A 20650-nucleotide genomic window follows, 5' to 3' on the forward strand; every position below is an offset into this window, starting at 1 on the left:
CCTACAGAGGAAGCTCATTTCAGCTGTTTGTATTGATTCTGATCCACATCTTATGACCATAGGTGAGGGTTGGAAACGTAGATGGACCAGTAAAGTGTAACAGACCAGAACAATGCTTTAATTACTGTGGAACTCCACAAACAGGATAGGAGAAAAGGAGCAGCCCTTGTGAATACAGACCCAGATCTTGTTTTAGTTTTTTCTTGAGTTTTAGATGAATTTATGAGAAGACTTTGCATCACAAAACCAGAAAATGAAACTGTAATTATCCCAGCAACACATTAACAGGATATGTTATGTATAGAGCTGCTGTTAACAAAAGACTTTATTGTGAGTTAAAATGTAGATCAATCAATGTTGTAAAAAGCAGTTTAACTACTCTAACATCTGCTGACCAATCCCAACAGAGACGCTCAGGATTGCCAGCCACATTTGTCTAAACATTTCCCTAAACTCAGCAACAATAAACAAATGTAATCAGCTTTTATTCCTTTTTGTTTTCCTTTCTCCTCCCATGATTTAGGATCCATCACTCTTTAAAGCTTATAGCTATAGGATGAGAGCCAGCACAAATGCTTCACTTTAGCACAATTTGCTGCCTGCTGAGGGATCTAACCTGGCATATTCTCAAATGATTAAAAAAAAACAGTACATAATTGATGCCATACTCTTCTGAGCACAGCCAGGAAGTTTTGTTAGAAGTTTGTTTCTGTTTTTTTTTTAAGTTGGAAAGAAGTAAAAGTTAAAAAATTCATGGCACCTTGTGAGTTTCAGCAGTGCCTTTATAGGATCTGGCTGAGTGAAAAGTGGAGCAATCGAGCTTTGAGACCAGATTGGGTTTTGCCTCCAGCCTGCCTTGGAACCGAACAAGTGAAAGAAGAGACAATCTGACGAGGAAGCACACCTCCACACCCACACACATAAACAGCTATTGAGAAGGTTTATTTTGTTTGGCAGCTGCCACTCATCTTAAGAGCTGCTTTCATACAGGCTGACACTTCTGCCACAGTTACTTCCTTTGAGGTGCGTTGCTGTAGGATAACACACACGTCACATAAATAAGAGACAGGGAGACAAACAAGATGAGGACCAGAGGAAAAAGGAACGAGAAACTTGCCAAAATGGACTGTTAAACTAAGAAGACATCTGCGTGGAAGGCAGGAAAGTCTGGACAATGGCAAAATTGATTGTGAGGAAATCATGTCCTCACACACCTGGCCTGTAGTAAAGACAGCTTAACCTCAGACTAACACCACTCAGAGATAAAATGCATGTTCTAAACCCGGATTAGCTCCTTTTCGTAGATAAAAGTATGTCTCTGTCTGTTGCCACCTGTGATGCTGTTTTTTTCCTGTCGTCAAAATCGACTCCCCCTCCTCGGTAAAACAACGTTCCCCCTGGCTCCCTTCTTTGGTCTATCTTTTTGCAAAACACAGACAACTTCTATTGATTCTCTAGAAGGCCAAAAAAAACCAAACAAAAAAACCTTTCAGACAAAGGTCATCCCCAGATTTTGGTTTTAGCCTGTTGAGGGAAAGTAAAATGTGAGATGGCTTTAAAGTGAGTAAAGCGAGGAAGGGGGAGATAGATTTATGATGTGAATGCTGATTCAAGATGATAGATGGTGCTATGACTGGTTTTTGTTTTATTTTTTTTTGTAATTCTTATTTTTTAAACTTTTTTATTTGTTTTGCTACTTTGAGCTTTCAGCTAATCTTTTGCAACATTTAGCTCTCAGCTAGCCTTTTGCTACTTTTAGTTTTTAGCCAGTGTTTTGCTTTGTTTTGCTTTAACAACCCAGTTTAAGTGTTTTTAGCAAATTTCATCAGTCAGCAATTTCTATAGTTTTGTTTTGTTCTTGTTTGCTCATTTTTTTAAATTAAAATTCTAAAACTGTTTTTTTTTAAAAAGTTTTTTGCAAAGTCCATTAAGTGATGCTTGTGAACTGGAAAACCTGGTGATTTTACCATTCATTGACCTTGAATGACCTTGATGCAGAACTGTAATCATTATGATCAGTGATGACATCATCATCATGTGATGTCATTATTGATGTTGAGGAACTGAGAGCGCAAACCTCCACCTAGGCCATAGGGTCATAAAAACATTGTAGGAGCTGAATCATGATCAATCACTACTAAATTTTAATAACTTGTTTTATGTGATAACCTCAACGGTTCCAGAAAGTTTCATCAAACTCTGTTCATCACTTTTTGAGTAATCTTGTGCACAGACAGACAAACCTCCTTGGTGGAGGTCAATAAAGAGAAACAGCATCACTATAGTCTGAAATTTGAATCAACATTCACACAATTATGTGATTGTTTCAGTACAGAAAAAAAAAAAATGTCACACAGCAGGCTTAATGAGAGTAGAGGCAAGACTGCCTCATGTAGCAACTGGTGGCATCCTCATGTAGCTTTTCACTGTGCAGGGAGATGGATCGGGAGCTGTCTCCTCACCACCACCCAGATGGATGGTTAATTGTAAGGGGAGCTCAGCACACAGCTAACAATTAGACCTGAATGAAGATGGATGTGAGCAGGGGGTGAGAAAGAAGCCAGGAGGCGTGTGATGAGGGGGGAAAAAAAAACGGGGATGGGAGCGAGATGGAGAGGAGGCTGGAAAATGCTAGGAGACTAATATTTCACATCCTCTCCTCAATAATTCCTCCTCCCTTTTGCCCTATCTGTTCGCCACTTGTCATTTCAATATTGTGAAAAGGCAATCTAAAATTACTATCCTATTTTACTCCCAGTTGAACATAGCCTTATTCTTAGAAATGACCCAAGGCAGAATGGATTTTTAGCGAAACATAACCACTTGTTGGCAATAAATGTTGAGCAAATGACGTTATGCTACAGTAAATGACTAGAGACACTTGCAAATGGTTGGTTTAATGACAAGGAAGGTCATAAGTCATTTAGGTTATTGAGCATTAAAGAACACTACGTGCTCTGTAGAGGAAAGTAATGAAGACTATGGCATGCTTGAGTAATTCACACTTCTAGAGAAGCATAAAAAAATCACAGTTGTCATTAGCAGTGAAAAAGCAGAGAAAGCAATAATAATTGTTCCATCATATCTTGAGGTTACCACCTTTCTTGTGTGGTAAACACTTGTCTGTCAGCCTACGCTCCAAAAAAATATCACACTAAAATGACATAAGGACAAAAATGTTGGCACAGTTAAACCTTCTGTTGTTTGAATTTAATATCTACAGAAACTTGAAAGCTGAAAAGCTCCTCTCACAGTGCTAGCATATGAATCTTACAAAGTAAGGTTTATTTGTCTAATATACCTCTTGTTTTCATGACATATTTTTTCCTTTCTTTTTCTTTCGCCCGTTCCCTTTTCAGGGGTCACCACAGCGTGTAATCCTCCTTTCCTAGTAGCACTAAAAACAAAGTGAGTTAGAAGGTTTAGTTTTTTGGTGTGTGTGGTCATTTCAAAGAGCCAAAGTTGAGTGATTTCCATTATTTGATTCACTTGAACATCTCTCAAATCATACCTTGTATAAAGAATTACTGCCTGCCTAAAATTCTGTAATTTTAGGGCATTTTAAAGGCTTCCATTGGGTTTTTTCCCTTCATTTCTTTAATTAGAGGTTTAATACACAATAATTATTTTCTATTTCTTTCACATTACAGAACAAAGTAAATTACTGAAATAAATAATTCCTGGAACAAACATTTCATAGCGTTACAGAATCAACATGCCATTTCTAAAGGCTATTTTTGGTTAAAAATAGCTCTACCAGCATACTGACCATATCAGGTCTGAATAGAGGCTGCAAAAGACTTACAAATGCTCTCAAGGTGGAGACAATCTAAGGCGCTGTTTGATTTTTGCACTTGTCATCTTTGTGAATTACAGGCTGTCTACATTAACCAGTTATCTCTGCTCCTTTTGGTTCTTCCATCCTACACAACCCTGAATCGTTGAAATGTATTATTTGCTTTGCTTTTGGTGTTTTTCAAAGTTTACAAAAGACCTGGGGAAAAAAAAGGCAAGTGTTTGATGAGAGAATTCAAGGTGATACCATTGATACTTTTGACAGTATTCCCTTCTTACTGACCGAACCTACTTAAATTGATTTTGACCTATTTTCCCGTACAAGACTGCTATTCAGAGCATCAGCAAATCTGTTACAGTTTAACCAGTGACAAGAAATATTTAAACATTCATTGCAACAAGATCTGCAAACACAGTTATGAAAGTGTCATGAACGAATCAGAGGGATACGAAAATTCAGAAGAGTTTAGGCTCAGGAAAAATATTCTGGGTGATATTTTCATGTTGGAATCAGGAGCAAAAGGTTGAGTGACAAACTACCAGTCAAACTGGTGTTAACCCTGATGAGAATACAACATGGTTTAAAAGCTGTTTCAACAAGCAGCTTGGAATGTAAAATGTAAAAAAAAATCCACAGCCTCTTCCAAAAACACAGAATATGAAATTTAGGACACACTCCACTTGTCTCAGGAATCAAAGCCAAGATACTAAGCAACGCTTAATCATCCTGGATAATTAAAGCCAGAGATGGCACAGATTGAATCTCCTAAATGCTCTAAAATATCACATTTGCAAATCTATCATCATCCGTGGCACTTAAACCTTCATTTGCCATCGTAATAACTCTTTTGAGGATCAAAGCATCCAGGTATGAAATGATCATGAGGGCAATGATAAGGTGATTTAGTCATGGTGTTATGAAAGGGGGAAGAGCAATCTTTTGGATATCCTGGTGCTCGAGCAAATCGCTGACCTCACTGCAGGCAAGCCAAGGAGACGCTCAAGAGCCTGAAGAGAGTCGTTTGGTACCTGTTAATGAGACCGGCGCTGTCAAGCTGCAGCACAACATTGGTGGGTATACCTCAGAAGGTGTGGGAGTCTGGTACCGAGAAGTGTTTCGGGACAATGTGGCTAAAAAAAAGAAAACATGCGAAGGCGAGGCAGAGCAAGGTCAAGACTAAAAGAACAGGAAGTACATTTGCACAGATGTGGATGAGGATTTGTACTCAACAGATGTACATACACACATAAACAGACGTCCACTTTCCTTCCAGCCAGCACCTCATCTGGGTGATAGCTATTTCAGGAAAGAACACAACATCAGGACACACATTGCCTCCAGCTCTACCCCCACTCTGCGCTCCTGCTGCCTTCTTCCTCTGCTCACTCCTTCTCTCTGGCCTTTCTTGTCACCTCTCCTCACCTCTTTTATCTCAATCATTTCTCCTCATCTCATTTCTACTTGTTTTCCATCCAGTTTATTTCCTCCAACTTTACAATCCTCCTTCAGAGGCCTCTTTGTCTCGTTTTCCTCCCTGCACACTTGGCCACGTTACAAAAAGAGTCTCGCTCGGCAGACAAGGTTACGGTTAGTTAAGACTGGGGCACAGTTGCAGGACTTTAAGCAGATTTAAACTGCAACCAGAGAACATGCTCAGAGATGGATGGCATTAATCACAGGAAAGGTGAGACAGAGATAGAGATAAGGAGGGGGAAGTGGCAATGGACAGAGGCAGAGGAGCAGAGATGAGGGAAGAAGTGTAAAGAGAAAAAAGGAAAAAGGCCAAGCGAGTGAAAAAAGCCTTGCAAGGAGAGGTGTGAAAGACAGTGATGAGAGAGCGAAATGGACTCTGAAAATATGTGTCAGCGTGCGTATGTCTGCCAGCTTTGAGCAAACACACAATCTATCTCAGGAGAACAAAAACTGTCAGGCCTGCCCTCAACTTATGATTACCAGTTCAGTTTTATATGTGAGCCAGCTGATGCTACTGTTCACTTTGGCATTTAGATATGGCAAAAAAAAAGTTTCTAAAGTTTAAAGGATGCAGCAGTTACCCAAGAAAGAACAGGATCCTTACATCTCACACAGTTCTTTCATCAAGTTTTATTAACCCCATTAAAAATGTGTGTAAATGCATTTAGGCACATTGGATTTCAACCATATCAACATCCTCAACAGGGTTTTTTTTATAATTTAAGCTTAAAGTTTTAGATAAAACTAAAGTAATAAAATCATTACACTTGTGGATTTTAAAACAATATGCTGTTGTGGGTGATCAGTATTTTACATATTAGGAGTTGTTCCAAAACAAAAAGAAAAATTAGGCAAATATGGACAAAGTAGGACAGAAAAAAGCTCTTTATTGCAGCTTTAAGGCTTCTAAGTAATCCCAGATCTTATTGTTTTTGTCTTTAACATTAATACTGATGACCTAAATACACAAAAAGTAAGTCTGTCTTTTGAGGGCAAGGTTTGTGTGGTTTTAATCAGATTTGTGTTCAAGCAACCCAGAAACTGTTGGATTTTTGTTCACATGTTCCAGTCCGTTGTGATTTTGTGACCATTTTCATGGTTTTAAAAGGTGTAGCTGTTGGCTTCATTAATGTTAATAAATCCCTTAAAAAGGGCATGGGTTATAGATGAAATCAAATCAACTTCACAGGTGGTGGAAAGTCTCTTTGGCTCATGTTTATCTTTTCTATTAGGTGTTAATAGAATTTCAAATGTAGATAATCTTTTTATGAATAATTGCAAGCATTACCATCTCCCACGGGTTTTGCCATAAGGTGTGTAATCCAAGGCAATCAATGTACGGCCCAACCCTACGTGACTGAGAGGATGGACAGGAGTGATTCAAATTAGATTTTACTGTAAAATGTTTGGATTCAGTCTAAAAGAAAAAAAGACAAAAAAAACAAAGTTGCCACTTTTTGTTGAAAAAAGTCATCCGAGATGGTATGAATGTGGAATGAAGATGCTGTGGGATAGACCCAGACCTTATTTTAGGAATTACAAATAGTGTGTAATCTGGTCTGATTAGATACTGTAACTGGTTGCAGATTGCTTCAAATCAATCCTGAGAACAGCAGCATTTAGGGAAAATAATCTGCTATGAAGAGAGGGAACCTCTGATAAAGCTAATGATAATAGGCCTTTCTGTGAATAGTAAAAAAACCCATCACATTAGACTTTTTGTCATCTCTGACAGTCATGGGAAACTGTGATGAAAGACGGGTGCAGATGTCTCTCACTTAAGTATCATGGTAAATGTTTCTATAAAGGCTTAAAAGCTTCCTTTTGGTTTGGTTTAATGTTTTCCTTATAGAAAGTGGTTTAGGATTTACTAATTTAGGTTTTTAAAAAGATTTAAAGATTTTAGAGATAAGTACCCCTTAAAAAGTGACTTATGAAGTGCAAGAAGGTCAAGGCTTTAGTGTGCAGATCAAGGGAGGCAGTGTGCTTCAAAGTGGCGATATTCCTTGGATAGGATAGGTGCCATGGGTTTCTTTTTAAAGTAAATATAAAATTCTATCATACACATATTAAACACATGGAAAGCCTGAACCATGTGGAGTCGCCTGCTGCTGGACATCTTTAGGTCAAACCCTCTGAGGCCCATTTGAAGGGAAATTAAACTGTGCCCACCTGCATCTTCTGTGCCCGCCGCTTGTCTGCTCTCTGGTTCTGGTGATAGATGCGACTAAAGTTGGACACGATGACTGGGACGGGGAGGGCAATTACCAGCACCCCACTCAGAGAGCAGATGGAACCAAAGATCTTCCCTGCAATCGTCTTCGGAACCATGTCTCCGTACCTGTGAGGCGGGGGGACAAAGAAAGGACATGTTTAGTAAAAGTATCCTGTTACGGAGGCACACACAGCCACATTAATCATTTGAATTTGCTGCAAAGTCACTTTCTTCAATATCCGTTTAAGGCTTCCTTTTTCTGCGTGTGTCACTCCCCACCAGAATAAAATCTGACACTATCCTACCCTCCCTCTTCAGAGAAAAACGGGAGGCTGTAACCAACCTGTGTCTGTCACTGAACGCCACAGTTACGTCCACTGACTCGCTCATGAAGACCAGATACTATTAACCTTTAGAGAGGAGAACGAGGAGGACACTGAATGCCATGCAGGGACATTTCCCAAAAGCCATTTATCCCAGTTATGTCGGAAATATTTGCAAGTCAAAAGCAATTTCTTTTGCTTGAGCTCAAAGACAGACAACACAATTACGATACCTATATTAAGTTGAAAAAGAAATCTAAAAGGAAGAAATCACAGCATGTAGGTATCAACAAAAGAAAAGACAAAGGAGGAGAAATCCAATTCTAAAAGAGCACGAGTTCAGTTGGAAAAGCTAAATTTATTTCTAATAGTGGTTATTTCTTATTCATGAGAAAAAAAGAGCAGGTAATTTGTTCTTGTTTTCCTCTTAAGCAAAAGGTTCAGCTGAATTTATTAGAGCCTACACAAGTTAGCTAACAAATAAACCTGGAACAAACAGTCTTCAAACACTGAGCAGTAATTATAGAAAGACTGATTGTTCAGGAGGACAAATCATTTGTTTCACAGTGAGCTGTAAGAAAGTCATTCAATCAAAAAAAGTATGCTTCAGCTACAAAATACTTATCCTCTTTGTTCATCCGTCATAAATTTGATCATAAAAATCATGTTAATGCCTTCATATCACAGCTTTTCTTAGCTGTGATGAGTTAATGTTTCATGGAAAGACTGGTTCTGCGAGGAGGCTAAAATGTTCCAGAGGCAAAGCAAGGAAGACAGCAACAGACTGTTGCACAGGAATCTGACTCGTCTCTGTCTTGTCACATTAACCCCAACAGAGAGCAATGCAAAGTGTCAGAAACAGTGAAAACGGAGTGATACGGTGTTCCCGGTGAGTTGTAGGGCGAATACATCCCTGATATGTACCATCACAGATGTTACAGCGAGATGCTCTCACAGACTTTCATCCACACAAACAATAAGTTTAAAAACCTGTTAGAAGCAACAGATTTCTTCTCTGCACAAACTACTGCATTTCAGTGAAACAAAACTTTAAAAGAGGTTTGGAAAATAAAATTTTCATGCAACTTTAAAGTTCAGTCCCATTTTTTAGAATCCAGAAAGTCACTTCATTTCATATGAACAAATGTAGTAATATTACCTTTTCTGCAGTCAGAAAGAAAACAAAAGTCCCCAACTTGGAATATTACTGGAAATAATCCAGCATTGTAAAAAATTAAACTTTATTTTTCTTTAAAAGTGCCTTGTTGTTTTCTAAATCATTTCAGTGAGCAAACATATTTATCTTATATTCCATATCAACTTTACTTGCAATAAAGCATTTATTGTACTCGCAAATATTTTTATTTTTATTACTAAAAAAACAGCAGAACCACATCTAGAATATTCTTTCCTTCTTGTACTTTTGTGTTACGTTTTCAAAAAGTCCTTTTCCTCTGTTGTCCTATTATCATCATAATTGCCATTTGCTGGCAGATTCACAAGAAAACACAGAAAGAATAGCATTTGGCAGAGGTTTGTGGATGCATTTGGTTTATTATAGGCCCCCATAGACTTTGCAGAGTGCAGATCTCGACAGTCAACTAGTTACTGCTGCTGGATTTCAAAGGCATGAGAGAACTGAGCCACCAATAAGTGCTAAAGAGCTGCAAGTCTTAACAAACATGGCACAAAACTTGCAATATTTTAAAATAACACTTGAAATGAGTGGCTAAATTATTCAGTAGAAATCCTGACAAATGTGCCCTGAAGAAAATATTGGCACTGTGATTAAAAAGCGCATTTTAGAGCAACATTTAACAAAACAAAGGCAATGATTTCTGTCATTAAATGTCATTAAACAGCAAGATGAGCCATGTCAACACTTTGAAAGTACTTCCAGTCCTAATAGCCCCAAAACATTAAACCTAGTAACAATTATCAAATTAGTCCACTCTGACAAATCACACACAACGTGGTGCCGGTTGTTATTTAAGGACTTGGCAAACGGCACCAAAGACGGTCTCCAAAAATGAACAAATTTTTGCCTCCGAAATTTTGCTCACAAGAGCTGTTTTATAACCTAATGAGGCACTTCTGTCACCATTTGTTGGAGAAAGTAAAGATGCAGAATGGTAACACACACATGCCCACACAAACCACAAATACACACACACACACACACACACACACACACACACACACACACACACACACACACACACACACACACACACACAGAGACATTAGGTTTATTTTGGAAAGAGAGAAGAAACTGGAGATGAAACCTTATGCTCATTAGTCACAGATTTCTGCAAAACAAGCCCAATATGAAGCCATTTAAGTGGAGGGTGGTTTTTCACATCAACAAAGTAAAGCCCTACCCACACACAGCGAACCACTGGTCCGGAGCCATAAATGAGAGCATATTTACAGAAAACATTCATCGTCCCTCCCAAGAACTTTAATGGCCTTTCTACCCAAATTAGGCTATAACAATCCCATCAGTGGTAAAAAGGTCCTTTCACTACAAAACATTTCATCTCCTTTCCTCTTCAGAACATGTTTCCATTAGGAGGAACGAAAAGCTAATCATATTCATCTGCAAGCTTTCTTTAATGGGATCCTATCAGAGCATCTGATAGAGGCCTTTCTCGGCTAATGCTACAGTCAATTTGCCGCTCCCATTTAGTCAAGCTGGCCTGTCTCTGATGATACCATCTCTGAGTCACTGTGGCGCAGAAATAAAGCTGGGTTTGCACACATTAAAGACAGAAAAAGCTGCACTAAGAAGCGTTAGGATGAACCCACGGTTGCATGCACGTGATAAGAGAGGTTAGATGTAATTTCTTCCCGTCTGAATCCAGGCACAGTTCCTGTCTGTGCAAGATGTCTCTCAGAGAGGAAGAAGGCGGATAAACATCAAGAAGAAGCTCACTGGAGGAAGAGGAGACTTTCTCAGGAGACGTAATGACAGAAGTTTTTTTTTTTTTTTTTTTAATTTCTCCATCTGCCTCTGTCGATCCTTCTTCCCTCCCTCAGTCACACAAGTGCTCAAACACCCCAAACTCATTTTGTTTTAGACCGTACACAGTAACAGTTTGTATGTGCAAATCCCACATATAAGCAGTCCGTTCAGGTGAGGAGGTCAGTTTTTGGTCAGGGTTCTCACATTCCATCACACGAGTGCCAGGTCTCTGCATGTTAAATTTATAAAGTCTATTAGAGATAGATAGAGGATTACTGAGGAGGATGAAGTGCTATTAGGAAGATTTGTGTGATGAACGGTCTTAACAGAAATAGTTTTGTCATAATGTTTGGTCAAGGCAGAACTGATCAATACATGGCAGAAATGTGACAGGAACAATGATTAAGTACAAGCAAAATGATTAGAGCAATGAGAGTTTGATTCTGCCGCTCCAGAAGCCAAACTGATCTGAAACTAACAGGAATAAAATACATATTTACAGCTGGGACATGTCTCACTCTGTGAAAGCATCATTTGCTTTTGTATTTGTGCTCAAAGTAGTTTCAAATTGATATTTTTATGTTAGGAGTTTGCCATTAAAAAGAGAAACTGAGGGCAAAGAGAGGAACACAGAACATTTTATATTTTGGGAGTTGACTTCATTTGCAGAACAACTCTCATGATTCTTGGCTTTTTTTCTTGGATAAAAAAACCAATTGCGATAAACGCATCTGTCTTCTTCTTCTCTCTTTTCATCATGATTCTCCCAAAACTCTTCATGTGCTTTAGCATCTCAGCCACTAACATCTAAATCAGGTGTAGACATCGAGGTCAGTTAGAGTCCAAATTGGCACTTGGAACATAACAGCCTACAACATATTGTAGTCCCAGTTCACTCACTTCACTCAGCAGTAAAATTAACTGAGCTATTTGGACCTTTCCTTTTAAGTGATTTCCAGATGGACAGAAAACTGCTAGTTCTGTAGCTTACAAATGACCACTCTAAAACCTAAAGCGTTCACCCACTGGTGTAGTCTTCTTCAGCTAGCTAGGTTTTGTGCCTTTTATATTTTGAGCTTAATTTCACTATTAGTTAAGAGTTCGCCAACTATCCTGCAAAATATAACATAAATTAAGGAGGGGGGAAGAATCCTGTATTACTGAGTATATATTTCAGCACCACGGACAGCTCAGATTTTTCTGCACCATGACTTCCAATAGTGGTTTCCAGCCTTAAATGATTTCTGAAGAAAGAAGCACGTTCTAAATGGTTTCCGATAACATCCTTTTATGTAATAAATCCATGACATGAATGGGGGAGAGTGAATTTAAATGAGTTTGTAGATAGTGACTTGAAAGCAATCGATCATCCTATTTGAACAAAACAAATATTTCCCTTTCAGTCTGTGCTGCGTCAAAGTCAGTTTCTGTGTGTGACATGCAATTTAATCCTACCTTGATCTGCTAATATTTAATATTATTGTATTGATTAAAAAAACATACAAATGTGAACCTCTAAATGTTCACAGTTCTGCTCCATCATTAACAGCTTTATGTTTCATAATGCTTGTGTTATGACAAGTATTATAAATAATTATGCCTTTCAGGATTATAGCAATAATGCAGCTCCATTTCTGGGAGGAGAAACCTGTTGCAGGCCAATGAATCTTAGCTGTTTTGAGTTCAACAGAGTAAAAAAATGTCTCCCCAGGCCTTTAACCCTCAACCTTCAGTTCATCTGTACTGCTGCCTGACATTTCCTGGACAATCAGTCAAATGAAAGTAACACTGATGAGGTATGGCTTCTCAGGAACGAGCCAGACATCTATAATAACTCCCACAAATGTCACCACAGGACAGCAAAAAATAAGGATGAGGCAGAGGAACAACAGGTAGTGAGGCAGATGGTTAGACCCAAAGACAGGGGGAGAGTGGAAGAGTACAGTGAGGAAGAAATGAGTCGACAGAAAGGCTGAAATTCATACTGAGTCAGTGCTGATTATCAAAGGGTCAACAAAGTTTGGTTAAATAAGCCTTAAAGGACATTTTACTGTGGCTTAATGAGGAACGGTAGGGGGATAACAATCTTATCACTCTTTAGAGATACTTCAAAACAGATATAAACTGATTGTGATTCAGATTTGTGGAGACTGGAAGTTTTAATGACAAAAACAAAAGAGTACTTAATGAGTGTACTGGGTAAAAAAAATCAAGAATGTTCAAAATAGCATTAGAAAATGAAAGGCTTTTGTTGTTTTTAAATATACTTTTATTCTTAACAGAAATGCCTCATCACAAGTAATCTAAATTCACGCTGAACAAATGCTGACTTTCTGACAAGGCAATACACAAAAATATTAAACATTGATGCTTGAATTTAGTGAAAGCTACAGCCTATGTGTGAAAAGCCGCTCTTTGAATAGCATGTTAATTGCAGCAATGACCTTGTTTCCAACAACTGCACAATAGCAACCTGGGTATGGTGAAACCATGCCAACAGCTGAAATCTAAAATGCGCTCGGTGGAAATGACAGATAAATGTTGCTGGCAGCTGCCGTTGTGGCCTCACTGATAACTTCTTCAATACATTAACTGTCAGTCACTCCATCCTGCCACCTGTTTTGTCTGCAGGAAGAAAGAGCTGCAGTAATCTTTTGGGTTTGTTGTACTAAACGTGGGTCATTGGAGCCTGTGAGATACTGTGAGGCTGAAATGAACCATTGTATTCAAATAAAACAACTACAAAAGGCTTATTGCTGCAGGTATCATGAGAAAAACAGACACCGAATGACAGCGTTTTAGCTCACATGACTCCCTGTGTGGGGCAGTCTACAGTAAAAGTCTTTAATTTCTGGATGACTGTTTATACAAATGTGAACAGCTTAAACTCCTAATGAAAGCAACAAAATGCTTTTACAGTTTGTTGCTGATCCAGGTCTTGTTGAGAATAAAATAAATAGCCATCTGTGCTCAACAGCAACAGAGTGTCACATTTTAGTTCAAGAAAAAAAGAAATTACACAATATTTTGCAGAATTTTGTCTAAATAAGTCAACCAGGGTACAGTTTTGTGTGAACAATAATAATAATCATAAAAAAGAAAAACACTTTTTGGTATAAAATATAAACAGACAAAAGACTCAGGAGGTCATTTAGGTTATTTTCTCATTTACATTTATCAAGTGATGAGAAGAAAATGGGAGGAAAAAAAAATTGATAAAGTAAAGAAAATTATTCTCATTCTCCATGGCAGGGAGAGGAAAGGTCATTATCATCACTCACTTCGCAACCGACCATACACTGACTCACACTGAGGGATCGCCACCATCTTTTTGTAACACACACACACAGTTTGCAACACTGTGACTGACTTTGGTATCTTGCAGGGGTCCATGCCATCATTGACTTCTAACAGCCATGAGGTTTATTTTATAGACATAACTGTGAGGAAAGTATAGCTTTTGTTTTCTGAGTATTTGTGTCAGATATCGAACCAGGCAGTGTGTTCTTGGAGAGGTCTACTGCAGCTGGAAGTACTACAAAAAAGTTCTTTGACAGACTGAGGGCAAATACCAGCACCTATAAAAGGTACCGGAAAAAAGAAGTATAGGTTTTAAAATGAATGTGATTGAGCCAAGATTAAAAGTCTTATTCAGTCTCTAAAAAGGTCTGTTTGAACGTAAGCCGTGTGTGGGACACCATAAACAATGGTCTTTTTGAGAGTGAGTACAAAATTTTTTGTGACTTCATGCAGTCATGCATTGAATTTTCCTCCTAAATAGAGAATCCAGGTGTTACAAATCTGTGTACTAATAAGTGGAGATACTTTATTAATAAAATGCACAACTTTTCTTCATCACTTTAAACACAACTATAACAACTAAAGGCCTAAACTAATAGCCACTCAGTGAGGGAGTATTTCTGCTACAAGTGGATACAGATTTCAGCACAAAGGTTCGAAAGAAAAATGAAAAACTCTGAGACATTCTGCCTTTTTCTTTCTGACTGATCTCTGCACATGCAAGAACTGTAGAAATTGTTGTCTTTGACTTACATATATTGAGTTATTTTCAGATGATGTTGGGCTTAGAAGAACTCAGGATTTTATTAGAGCTGATTATCAACCCCACAGTGCTTTAGAAGTGATGAAAACATGGTCTTAACATGGTACTTTTTGGTTACACCCTCAGACTCATTACTGTCGTACAACAAACAGAAAAATAACATTAAAAACAGATTATTTAAAGAAACCAGCCATGTTTAGGTGCAGAGAGAGAGAAAAAAGACAGAAAACAAAATGAACATGTGACATAGTGATGCAATGGATGCTACTTATCACATAGCCACACTTCAAGTAGATATACCAGTATTGAACATTTTTTTAAGTAGACAATTTTTTTTTTGAAAATCTGATAAATGAATGTGAACTTGTTCAATTTGGAACTGTGTACTTAGTTCAGAACTTTCAAACAAACTATGAATATAAATCAATTTTTTTTTTAGTCTGAGTGAACTGAACTTCGAACCAGTTCCTGTGAAGCGTGAACTTGCACAACCTGGACTGCAGCTATCCGTGGCTTTACAAGGCAATAGGATGTTCACGTTACCAGCTCTGGGGGCTCCGGAAGCCACATGACACATTGCAGACTACAAATGTGACTAAACAAACAAACAATAAAAGCAAACTGTTTAATTTCATTAGAAAATCACAAGGCTACTTTTTTAAATAGCAATATTTAACTATCCAATGTCATGAAATATTGAGAACTGAACTGACCAAAATTTGCAGCCTCCATTAACTTGTACAGGTTTATTTTTGGTTCTACTCCTTAAAACAATGTTTTGACTCACTTTCCTGGACACTGTGACTTTAAACATCCCTCACAGATCTACTCTACGCATTGTAAGTCCATTTATTTAGCAGGATGTTACTGAATAACAGAGCACTGACACAACCTTTGCTCATTTTGTATGAGGAAATGTGTGCACGGATAATTGTGTGCAACCGTGTATGTGCCTGCCTTTGCAATAAGCGATTAGCAGACTGTTTTCAACGGAACGCATCAGTGAATCCACTTCCAAGCAAAACAAAGAAGTTCAAACACAATTACCAGAAGAGTTGAGCAGAACAACATTTAAATATGAATTACTTATGAGATACGAGGAGTCCCCAAAGCTTGCACCACTGACTGCCTGCACAAACCATAAACACTCCTGCTATTAACACATTTTTGTCTTGAATGCATATCACTGGAATGTAATGAGTTTCAGTGTGAGTGGTTGTGTACATGCTTTTCATGTGGGCATATCAACCAGAAAAATACTTTAAAGCTCTGGAGAGCTTAAAGAAATGGCTGTATAGATAAAACCTGTTATGTTGGTCGATAATTGAAAAAGGAACCTGTTTATCTCTGAAGCGGTGAGTATGCTGAGCAGTGTGCCCATGTGGCTAAGGTAAGGAGGTGGGAGGTCGAGGAGCTGAGGCACAATTATCTTGATATGTGGTTCAATTAAGCTTCAAACAAAAACTAACGACCCTAAGTGTGAACCTGAATCTCAGGAGAAATGTTTGAACTTGGAGATGGATCTCCTTCATTGGATGCAGGGAAACAACAAAATGGAATTTAAACAGACAGGTGGGACATCCTTTACTCTGTTATCAAACTCACAAGGTGGGTAAGGCACTGTTGTATTAGTCTAACTGTGTGTGAGATTATAGTCAGATAAGAAAAAGATGAGGAGAGGTAAGAAAAAAGAAATTACACAGCAATAACAGAAGCTACAACAGAGGGCCAAACAATACATTAGATGATAGATAAGGAAAGCTATTACTCACAGGATATGAAATACATTTAAAATAAATGAGACTCTGCCCAGCTTTGTGCTTGCATGCTGATGGATTTAGCAATTAGAGTTTTGGTGCTCATATGCATCTTCTCTATGTCACTGTTGCTGTTTCCCATCAGTTTCAGCGATTTTCTGCAACAACTGACTGGCTAAAATGATAAAAGTCTGGGATGACACACATGCTCTGAATCATGAACAATATTATGAAACTGAATGGAAAAATTAGATTCTTATGTTATCTTTGAAATTGAACACTTTTTTTGGCTTGAAATTCTATTCTAAAAGAAATTTACCTACTTTAGACCTAACTTAGCTCTAAACATCAGAAGTTTGAGGTTCCTTGTAACTCAGAAAAGACACGAGCTTTAAGAACCCTGCTTCCACAAACTGTTCTCCATATCCTCGAGTCCCTACACTTGAAAGCAAAATAAAAGTATATAAAGACAAAATGTTGGGTTTTATGTAAAAAAAAGAAAAGAAAATACAAGCAACATGGTTATAAACAAGGACAGCAAAAGGAATGGAATAACTCTTTAACTTAACTTATTATGATCATTTACAACCTGATTCTTTGACAGGTTATTGATAAATGAGGACATATTGTATTTTACACTGTATTGTTTTTTATCCATGTTTATTGTTTTGTAATTGTTTGTATTTTTTATGTTTCTATAAACTTTTAGGCTGGTGTTTTTTCAGGGAAATTATTTATGAGTTATTAAAGATGGTGACTGATTTTGTTAGTCTGAGGAAGGGCAGTAGCTTCACCAACTAATAAAATTGTTCAATGGGAGCTTTATTGGGTGTGTGTATGTTCACTCGTTTTTACTTTTTAGTTTGGTCACTTTAACATTAATGAGCATAAAAAGCCTCCTGTGGAAGTTCACAAAAGTAAAGAATAATTAGGATTTACCACTAAATGAATGTGTTGGAAAATAGATTAACATCAAAACTGTACAAAGAATTTGGCTGTATTTTATGTTATTTTGATCAAAAAGGAATTATAGGATCCATCTAAAAATTGTTGAGACAAGATAGCAGGCTGAAAGACTCACAGCTTTTTACTGATACCTTTCTTAATTTAAACACTAAGCTGGACACACATTTCTTTAAAAGATGTTTGAGTAGTTTGAGTAGTTTAAATGATTTGATGGACTCAGGGACATAAAATAATGAACGTTTTGGTATAAATACATAAACATCATTCAGCAACACACCATTCTTCTTTGAGATGCATCCACTAGGCTAAAGAGTTGAAGGCTTACAGTTTAAAACCAAAGTCTGTAACAAAAATATTTTTAGATGCATCCAATCTTTTAAATTTTCTGGAAAGAATTTGCTCATTTTAGCAAAACAGCTTGTCTGAAAAACAACAGCACATCCATAGACTGGTGCGAAATGCTCTGCCTCAGTATCAAGCATAAATTTAGAACTATATTGCTACAGCATCTGGTCTAAACATGTTCCCAATTTCCCTCCTCTCCTTCTATGGCCTTGCTGTACTTTGTCCCAGATGGTGCTGATATTCAGAGAGGAAAAAGGAAGAAACATTGTGTGGTGAGACAAGGTTGGAGCTGAGTGGAATGAAAAAAAAAGGTTAGAGCCTCGGAGTTCAGGGGTCATCTTCACATTACAAGAAACCTACAGTCAGAGGAGCAAGGTGGCCAAAAGGCTGGTCCCAGAGCAGATTTCACACAAGGATCAAGGAGAAGGAGGAGCCGGAACAAAAGCTAAAAAATACATTAAAGACGGAGATTGAAAATGTGGAAACAAAAGAAAAGGAAGGTGACTCCTCTACGGAGGCAAACACCAAATAACACAGGAGGAGGGATACATTGATAGAAAAACAGAAAGATATTTATTTAAGGTACTTCTCACATTTCAGACCTACTTTGCTTCATTCAGATCAGTGATTGCATTTGTGTAACTTTGTAAGAATTCCTCTTGTCAACCTGTCAAGGGGACTGTAGGTTTTGAGTGTTTTTTCAGTTTGTAGAGGATGGCAACACACACATCAATATGCACCTCTGTGCGCTTGTTTGGATTTATTTGAACAAGTGTGTTTGTGTGTGTGTCTGCAGCCCCCCCCCCCCACACACATGAACAGTAGTTAATGTCAACAGGTGTTGCTATTTTTCATTTCTGGCACTGCATGCGACTGCAACACAATAGCATAAAACTCAATGGTGATACAATTTTCCTCACTTTTTCCCTACCCCCTCGCCTCAGCTTTCCACCGTAGAGCCACATCCTCAATTCAACAACCTAATTTAATATCAGCATGTCAATATGAAGCCAAATGTGCCAGCAGAGTCAATATAAAGAACCCTCCCAGAAGCCCTAGTGGAGGAACCAGTCTACAATGATTGACTTAAATATTGAACAACTGAACTTTTCTCTAAAGGCGCTGAAAATTAATTAAGCTTTAGTCAACTGTTTGTGCCCTTGGTCCCTTATGACAGGTGGAGGGAATTTCAATGCTGCAGACTTGTACTGAACAAGCTGCCGATTCAATCAGTTAAACAGGTTGAGTGAAACAGTTTGATGCAAATGACCCACGTAGGCTCCATGAATGGGTCTTCTTTTCCATATTGGTGTCAAAGTAATTTGACAATAATCTTAACAGCCTTTTTCATGAAAACACATGACTTTTTCCATCTGTCCTCCTTTTAACATCGAAGCCAGCTCTTCTTCTCGGTTCTTTGATGTTTCCTGTTGTCATGGGTACCCTGTGAGTTCTGCAATGCTGCGCAGCATACAGAGCACCAATGTCACTGCAGTTAAAAGGGTTACATTAACATCAACGGCAGGTTACATTAGAGCTTGGGCTGCATTACCCATTAGTGGTAGCAAAGCATATTTGTGGCATTGAATACCAATTATCAAGGAAAAACATTCAAGCCATTTGATTCGAGTGTAATTTATACTTGATGAGTTTCTGAGAGCAACAGATTGAGCTCAACGCTTTTAAAGTATTGTTTGCAGAGTTGAAAGCAGAGAGAACAAAAAGACCAAAATGGAGGAATAGCCCACTAAAGCGATATTTCTTTTTATCCCTGACAGTGGATATGGATGGTGATACACATAATTTGCTGCTCATCCCTCCTTGAATCAAAGTTTTCTGTCAGATTGTTTATCTGTGGCCAAGAATATTGGCCCGCAACAGGCAGGGCTTATCACACATTGTTTTCCACCGCCTGACTTATTGACTGTGAACGCAGCCAACATGGCTCTTCTCATCAGTGTCCGCTGCAGCAGCGGCATCGACTGTACTGATCTATGACCAAGTCTGATGAAGGGCCGGTCAATGCAGCTAACAAGAGCTGGCTGGTGTCTCTAAATCCTCTTTGAGCTGGTCAATGAGCTGTTCAGAATAACAAGATGTAATCTCAACTTGACATGTTCATCCATGAATAGAAAAAAAAAATAGGTAAAGAGAAACCAGAGAATGTTTGGTCAAAAGCTATTCAGCTATTAAAGACAAAAAACAATTATGGCCCAGAAAGCTGATGGTAAAATGCTGACAAATGCAAATAAACTATATAAAATGATGCTCCAAAAACGCAACAGTTTACAGAACCCTCTCTCATTCACATCTAAATCTTAATTTTAAAAGCTAACTAAAAACAAAATGCAATACATCTCATTTTAGGATGACAGATGGCAAAGCTGCAGCTTTTTTACATGCTGCATTTTGTAAATGCGGCTCATGCACTTCACTCACAGCTGGCTACACAACGAGTCCAGTGATAGATTGTAGGACGATTCCTTGTTCATGACAATAAAGTTGTGGCTTATTGTCTTCCCTAATGAAGTTGGACAGAGGTGTAGTTTGTCTTGTTTAAATTGTTTAACCATTGCACTGAAAAATTAATCTCTGAATCGTGTAAAGCAGGAGCGGTATATTTTATGCATCACAGAAAATGGCTACTTTGTAGTCCTGCTTCTTTGTATGCACACACCTGTATGTGATGCAGACAATTAAAGGGATAGTTTGGCACTTTTGAAGTAAGGTTCTATGAAAAGGATATG

At 38.1% G+C, this 20650-nt stretch overlaps 1 protein-coding gene across 3 annotated transcripts in view; it reads right to left on the reverse strand.

The window, feature by feature from the left end:
* Positions 1-20650, reverse strand: part of kcnd3 (potassium voltage-gated channel, Shal-related subfamily, member 3) — a 94802-nt gene that overhangs the window by 12556 nt on the left and 61596 nt on the right. For all 3 annotated transcript variants that reach the window (XM_017414960.3, XM_017414961.3, XM_017414962.3), the window contains one exon: positions 7442-7610. In XM_017414960.3, the coding sequence (XP_017270449.1) occupies positions 7442-7610 (169 nt within the window). The remainder of the gene's footprint in view (positions 1-7441; positions 7611-20650) is intronic.

The sequence above is a fragment of the Kryptolebias marmoratus genome, linkage group LG8, assembly GCF_001649575.2.
Source record: "Kryptolebias marmoratus isolate JLee-2015 linkage group LG8, ASM164957v2, whole genome shotgun sequence".
Taxonomy (NCBI): Eukaryota; Metazoa; Chordata; class Actinopteri; order Cyprinodontiformes; family Rivulidae; genus Kryptolebias; species Kryptolebias marmoratus.